Raw genomic sequence first — 7,513 nt, 5'->3', positions numbered from 1 at the left:
GGCAGAAGCTCTCCCAAGCGTCACAGTCGAGCGCCCAAGCACCAGCAAGGCATTGATTCGAGCAGCATAGAAACAAGCACCGAACATCTCCCACGACTGCCACGGCTCACGGACGAACAGTTCCGAATCCACCAGTTCTTCAATGTCACTTAAAGCTGCTGCAAAAAAAATTTCTGCTTTGCTCGTCATATCATCACTCGACGCGATACTCTGCAACAGCGCGTAGGGAACCCGTACATCGCAAACTCTAGGTGTGGATGATGATGGGTTGAGCACGCATATCGAGGAATCTCGAAGTTTGGACCACTTGAACTGTTTATCGAACGCGTCTTGGTGTCGAACCTGTCGACCCGACACCGCATAGGCTGCCAAACGGACGAGCTGATGGGTTGATATTAACCCCGTGTAAGCATCGACGTAGGTTGTCCAGACGCCCTCGAAGCACATTTTGATGCTCTTCAATGTAATTGTATCTGGTTCCGAGCACCTCTTCAGTCCCAATAGGTAATCGACAACCCACCGTGGAACACCTCCAAGAGCGAACAAATGGCGATAGACCTGAGTATGTCGCAAGAACCCAGCAAAATTTGCATTGCTCTCCACAGAGGTGAGCACTTGCCCCAGGGTCAAGAGGGTCATGGGAAGCCGCTTGGTCACATAATACGAGGAATTGGCGATTGAATCCGGTGCAATGACGCCCAAATCCGTCCCTGCAAACATGGGCAACACAACCAGACTTGACATCTTCGTGCACAGGAAATGTGCTATGGTTTCCACGAGTTCGCGCAGGATTGACGTGCCGGCATTTGCTCCAGAGGTCCTTAGTTTTTCAATCTTTTGGTAGTCATCGATGCCAACAAAGATGCACTGCATCCTTTGTACTTGCACGCTCTGACGCAACTTGCGCTCGATAATTTTAATGCAGTTACGAAAAGTCAGCTGACTTCCATTACAAGGTAGCCGTGACTCGAACCACGTGACGAAATCAAACGCGCAGTTATTGTCCAGAAAAAAACGATACAAAAGCCGCCACGAGAAAGACGCCTCAATCGGCATCGACCGCTCGACTGGTATTGGCTTATATCCATTGTAGTACGGAACAATCAGGCGAACAACGTACTTGGGGTCCAATTTCATCTCTTCAAGAATCGTGCCACTTTCCTCCAGCATACGCGTTTTCCCCAAACCCGAAATTCCAGAGCAAACAGGTATAGGACGGTGTGTGCGGTCTGAGCCTGTACCACGATTAGCCTCGATGATTCGGTTGAAGCAATCCGCTGCGGTCTTAATTGCCTCTTCTCTTCCAACCAATCGAAACTGTAAACTTTCGGCACCTAAAATGTTACGGTTTACCACAATTTCTTGCTTGTTGGCCATTTCACTTTCCAGGAACGCGAGGAGATCATCACACGAAGTCGTATCCACAGCACGTCCCTTCGGCACATCCACCCTGTCGTGCTCGACATCTCCCCCCTTTGGAACAACCACCAGCACGTGCACCACGTTCTTTCCAAGCGAAGCGCCAGTCCCAAACAGTTCCTCCAAATTCCGCGACGCGCGCAACTTCTCCATCTTCGAGGTGTCAACATTGTTCTGCAGCATCCTGTCCAGGTCATCGTCGTCTGGGAGCCATCCGCCGTCTGCCTTCTTCGCCAAGAAGAGCTGCAGGTCACCTGCATCGATGTCCTTCAACTTGTTTGGCTTCTTCGCCTTGATCGCGTCCTTCAAGTCGTCCACCGACTTCTCCTCGTCAATGTCCACAGGGAACGCGCTTCCCGCCGCACCAACGATCGCACAGAAGAGCGTCACCATCTTCCCTCGAGGCGGCAAGTTCTGGGATGAAGAAAGGGAAGAGAACTCACGATCGTACCTAAGCGGAAATGACAATGTGATGAGGGCGTGTCACTATGGCGAGGGTATTCATTGTAAGAAAGCCTGGGCATGATTCTTTCGAATGAAAACCCTTGTTGTTGTTGCTGCGTGCGGTGACTCCACCTGGTGCTACTTAGCGGTGGTGTAGCTGGTGGTCAGGAAGGTGCAGAGCAGTGCTCGTTGGTAAATACATAACGATCAGAAAAAAAGCTGAACGATCGATGTGCCCGACTCGACTACTTACGTTGACCTTGGGCCTTTTTGTTCGGCCGAACCACGCGTCCGACAGTTAACTGCCGCCGGTCTCCAGCTCCAGCATTAGACGCGCAATGCTCATCTTAGGAAGTATACGTCAAACTTGTCCTTAACCACTCAAAGTCTTGATTCATGCGATACACTCCACTGTAGCGGTCCTGCAGACACGAGCTCACACACTCCAGCTTCTTCTCCAACGCAGTGATCATATCTTGTGACACTTTTGCAGTGATTTCCTCCTTTCAAGCGCTGTTCTCGACCAAAAACCTCTCAATTTCCTTCTTAGGTCGCACCAGAGCCGACACGCTAGTCTCTATGTGATGCTCAGCCTGGTTGCGAATGGTCTCGGCGTGGCGAATCCTTCGGTGCACATCGCGCTTTATCGCCTTAACCCGCATGTTATAGTACATTTTCTTCATGATCATAGTGGCCTCCGCTATGCGCGCTGACAGCTCCACGGTATCCTGGAAACTCAAACGGGGATGTTGGCACATCAAATACGTTTGGTAATTACACAGTCTACACACGGGATTGTCACCAAAGTGAGGGTCGCTCAACGAGAACAGCAAGTTGGTCCAAGTTCATGAACGACAACAGTCCTTTAAAGCCGACAGCCGGCTGTCCGCCAAGTTCAGTTCTGTGAGATTCACGCAGCCATTGAACGCCGTGTCAATGCGATCAATACGGTTCAAGTCAGTGCACCCGAGGAAGACAGCCAGAAAAAAAGATGTCAGGAAAAAGTGTATATCCGCCGCCGAAGTGGTGGTAGCAGTAGGCGTAGTAGTAGTTGCAGCTGAGCTGTCCGTAGTGGTCGCCGATATGGCAGTGTTGAAGACGTAATATGTTGAATTGTCGAATTACTCGCGAGTTTCAAGCTTGTCTTAGCACCAGTTTTCTCTCCTCCCACCTCGCACTCATCGCGTTTGTACGGTGCCATTAAATCTCTTCGGGATACGGAACAAGGATTGCAAACTGCCGAATTGTCGTGGGCGACTTCTTGGTGAATGATTTGTAGTACAGCGGTGGAAGCAAAAAGAAGAGTTGATTGCCACCCAGACCCAGTTTCGCCAAATCATCTGCCGCGCCGGCCTTGATTTCATGATTCTTTCCCACAGTGGCTTGGAATCCACCGAACTGCGGCATCCATGCATCAATAGCGACATAATTCGATGTCCGAGGCACGTAAAGCTGATTCGCAACTTGATCAACTTCCACCCGCTCCACAATTTGAGAAGGCTTCGATGACGATGGGATTGTAATTTCTGTTTCATCAATATCTCAGCGGCCTCTTTTGCGTTGACGCTGCATCTCGGCGCCAGTCAACAGTTCTCAATACTCGAAATTCCCACCCTCATGCAATAGTCGCAGACAGTGAGGCTCGAAGATGTATCCGCACAGCGATTGAGCCAGCGGGTTCCCGTTGCATGCGCTGAGAAAACTTTCCATGTTCGCGCGATTCGATATCAGCTTCGTCCGAGCAATCACTTTCATCGCCAATTCCGACGCATACACAACTTGGTACTCTGTATATGGCTCTTGGCTGCGGATGTGAATCAGAGTCTGAGCCATCTGGGTCCTCGAATTAATCTCCGAGTTGATGGACACCAACGTCTTGCACTCATCAAGAGAGCAACTATTGCATGCGGTCTCCAGCAACACTTGCGGGTCAGTTCCAATGTCTTGCAACACAAGACGAGGCACACCACCCAAGCAGTCTGAGCGATTTCGCCACACAGATGCTGCATGTGGATAGAGGGGAGCAGTTATCGCGAGTTCTTCCTTGGTCCACAGTGGCATGTAGAATACATCTGGAGTTGGAACGAGCTTCTTAAATTCTCCAATGCAGTCTCGTCGCGGTGTACTTGCGAGAAGTACTGAGCAGTCCTCTATCGGTAATTCCGTCATAGCGGTTGGATCGACCGAGTCCACGAGGCACCACAGGTCAGGCGACCAAAATCGTTGGTCAAACTTATTTGGCAGTAACTCGCACTGGAACATCGTCGACCCATCAAAGTAAATCGGTCCCTTCTTGGAGAAAAACAGCACGCGTTTCTTCTCCTTGATCAACCTCCACATCATGTAGTAGACGAACACCGACTTGCCTATCCCAGGCGTGCCCGTGACGACAGCATACTTGACCATGGTCCGATCTGGATTCATCAGTGCTTGGTCGGCGATCACTTTGTACGAAGAACGAATGTAGAGCTTCTGACGTTTTGTTAACGGCAGCAACGACGAAAATTCGAGCCAATCGCCTACTTGCTCAACCGCGGGGAATTGTGCGAAGAACGGATCACTGCAGGGATCAAAGACACCATCTTGGGAGACAATTGAAGCCGAGATCGCTTGCTTTGGCTTTGGAACAACCACCAGCACGTGCACCACGTTCTTTCCAAGCGAAGCGCCAGTCCCAAACAGTTCCTCCAAATTCCGCGACGCGCGCAACTTCTCCATCTTCGAGGTGTCAACATTGTTCTGCAGCATCCTGTCCAGGTCATCGTCGTCTGGGAGCCATCCGCCGTCTGCCTTCTTCGCCAAGAAGAGCTGCAGGTCACCTGCATCGATGTCCTTCAACTTGTTTGGCTTCTTCGCCTTGATCGCGTCCTTCAAGTCGTCCACCGTGTCGCTCTCGTCCGCTCGCACCGAGAACGCGGGGCCTGCCCCACCATCGATCGCGCAGAAGAGCTTCATCTTCCCTCGAGGCGGCAAGTTCTGGGATGAAGAAAGGGAAGAGAACTCGCCATCGTACCTAAACGGGATCTGCCCTTCCGGAATGTATTTTCGGCCAATAAAACTCGTTGTCAAATTGATTGTTGACGACTCAGCTGAGCCCCCCCCCCCCCCCTCGGCGATATTGTAGTGGTCTCCATGTTGAAGTGGCGGATATGGTTTTTGCCTTTTGGGTCAAGCCATCGAGTTTTCCTGCTTGATCGGTTCCTTCAACTCGCCCACCCACCTTCTCGCCATCGTCGACTTCCACGCCGAACGTGCTGCCCACACCAACAATCGCGCAAGTGAGTATTATCTTCCCCATCGTTCCTCAAGGCCGCAGATTCTCAAATGAGAATGAGATTTCTGTGACGTAGAGTATACTAACCACCACCTCCATCAATCTAATCTCAATCAAAGGCTTAAAGTCGGCAACTTTCATGCTATTAACCATGAGATTAGTCTCGGCGTTTGTCTTGGAATTGACGTTGAAGTACGGACAACTTGGCGTCAGACCACGGTGTGCCCGCGTCAGCCTCCGGCTGAGGCAACTTCGGGATCTCAAACTTGACACGCGCGCCGTTGCCAATGGCTAAGGCGTCCTGCACCACCGCTGCTACCACGGGCGAAAGACCGTTGTTGGAGGTTTTAGGCGTTGGCAGTCGCGAGTCGGAGCTGCTGGTTCCTAGCGGCGGCTTTTTGGAGAACTTCGCCACGGATGTAGCAGAGACCCAGTCGGGAAGCCCAGCGAGGACGCCCGAGTCGCTCGCCATCTGCCACTTCATACGCAGCGAGCACAGCTCCGCCGAGAGCTGTTTGTTCTCTTTGCGTGCGTTTGATCGCGTCCAGTCCAGTTTGTTGCGCACGTCGATGAACTTCTCGTCCATTAGACGGAGCTGGTCCTCCAGGATTCGCGCGCCCTGCTCCAGCTCCGCCACCTTTGCGTCCTGAGCGACATGCTTGCGAGTTGCAGTGGCTAACTTGTCCTTTGCGTCGAGTAACTCCTTGTCCACACGACGTTGAGCTTCCACTGCGCGTGTTTTGGCCGCCGCTTCGTGCTTCAGATGCACCATGAGCTTCTCCACGTGCTCCGAGAGAGCGGCGACCTTCTCGCCCAGCTCCTTGTTGGCCAGCTCGCTCTTGGCACGCAGCTCCTTCTCGACTCGCTCACGACCGACCATCTCCACGACTTTTTCTCGCATGCTTTGCAGGTCTCGCAGGCCAGCTTGAGCCGTGTCGAGCTCGCTTTCGAGTCGTTCAGTGCGTTCGATCAGCCGCTTGTTGCGGCTTCGTAGCACTCGCATCTCACGCTCCAACCGTCCAGCGCCACCAAGGCCGAGAGCGTCCAGGGCTGAGAAGTTGTCGACGTTGGGTAAATGGCACGACGATGCCTCGCCTTCGTCTGTCGCGGGGTCAAGAGACGACGAAGAAGACGCCATTGGACCTCCAGCGAGCTTCCACTCATGCTCCAACGCCTTCAGTCGCAGACGCACCAGCTCCTCGAGCTTCACGTGCTGGTACAGCATGTCATCGACGCTCGAGTCATGACTACCGGTGGCGATCGTCGGATCCAAGCCAATCCCGCGAAGCAGCGTGCGACGCACTCCTCCCACCTCCTCTCTAAGCTGAGCCAGCTCGCTCTTCGTCTTGTCAAGCAGTTCGGCGACGCGGAGATGTTTCTCGCCTTGCTGGACGAGCTGCTCACACTTGGCGAAAACCTCCTGCTGAAGCCCCTTGACCCGCAAGGCAAAGTCATTCGAACCGCTTGTGAGCGAGAGCAGTGCCAGTTCATCCTCCAGCGCCTTCACTCGAGCATTGGCTTCATCCAGCTGTGCCTGCTTCTCTTGAGTCTGCTGCTCGGCACGACGCAGCAGCGCGTTCTGGTTGTTCCGGGTTCTGGTTTAGGCTTTTACGTAAGTAGTTGCCGGTAGTCTTACAGGGCTTTTGCTTATCTCCTGACACGGTTCTTCAAGATGCAGGTTTTATTCCAGCTCGCAAAACTTCAGTTTGCATGCTTTTGTTAATTGCCAACAACTGTGCCGACAAACTTACTTATTGAGCCTATTAACCTGTGCAAACCGCGTACTCGGTATCAACCTCAACATCCAGCTTCATGACTTTGAAATGTGAACGCATTGCCTTGTAGTCGATGAATCCTCCGCTAGGTTCCATCCTCTTCCTCAAAATTTCTTCGGCGGCTTTGTCAACATGTTCCTCACTGCCTTTAAGCACCGACTTGAGAGCTGTTTTGTTGGCTGAATTCATTGGGACGATAGGTGTACATGCTGGATGATACGCCAATGTTCCATGGAACCGCTCCGTCTCGTCTCGGGTCAAGAGGAAGCAATCACTCGGCACAACATAGTCCTCAAGATTTGACGGGGCAACACAATTCATGACCCCTCCCACCAAACGCGTGCCTTTCTCGAGAAATGCAGGGCGGGATTTCCTCAGCTTGCGAAGATACTCCCTTGCTGATTTTGGCTGAAATTTACCGAAATGCCGTTTTCTTTGGTCCACAAAGACAATCAAATTCTCAGAGAGAGCATCCTTCAGAGCAAAGAAAATATCGACGCCAGCTCCACCAACCCCATTCACAATGATGTTGCCACTTGACGTCCAGTCGGCTTTTTCCGCTAGATGGTCTTTTCGTGAAACGACTTTGGGAGTTGAAGAA

The 7,513-nt window shown here is 52.1% G+C and overlaps 2 protein-coding genes across 2 annotated transcripts; both read right to left on the bottom strand.

Moving 5' to 3' along the window:
* Positions 1-15: 15 nt before the first annotated feature.
* PHYSODRAFT_536652 (hypothetical protein) lies at positions 16-1,572 on the bottom strand (the record flags this gene model as incomplete). Its single annotated transcript, XM_009541923.1, has 1 exon — positions 16-1,572. A coding segment is annotated over one exon (1,557 nt), but the record flags the coding sequence as incomplete, so codon positions are not given.
* PHYSODRAFT_292824 (hypothetical protein) lies at positions 1,572-5,673 on the bottom strand. Its single transcript, XM_009541922.1, has one exon. It carries the CDS (start codon positions 4,816-4,818, stop codon positions 3,457-3,459), a length of 1,362 nt encoding a protein of 453 aa, XP_009540217.1. The 5' UTR covers positions 4,819-5,673; the 3' UTR covers positions 1,572-3,456.
* Positions 5,674-7,513: the final 1,840 nt, after the last annotated feature.

The sequence above is a fragment of the Phytophthora sojae genome, assembly GCF_000149755.1.
Source record: "Phytophthora sojae unplaced genomic scaffold PHYSOscaffold_61, whole genome shotgun sequence".
NCBI lineage: Eukaryota > Oomycota > Peronosporomycetes > Peronosporales > Peronosporaceae > Phytophthora > Phytophthora sojae.
Note: the sequence above shows the minus strand (reverse complement) of the source record. Positions and strands in the feature narration are given on the sequence as shown.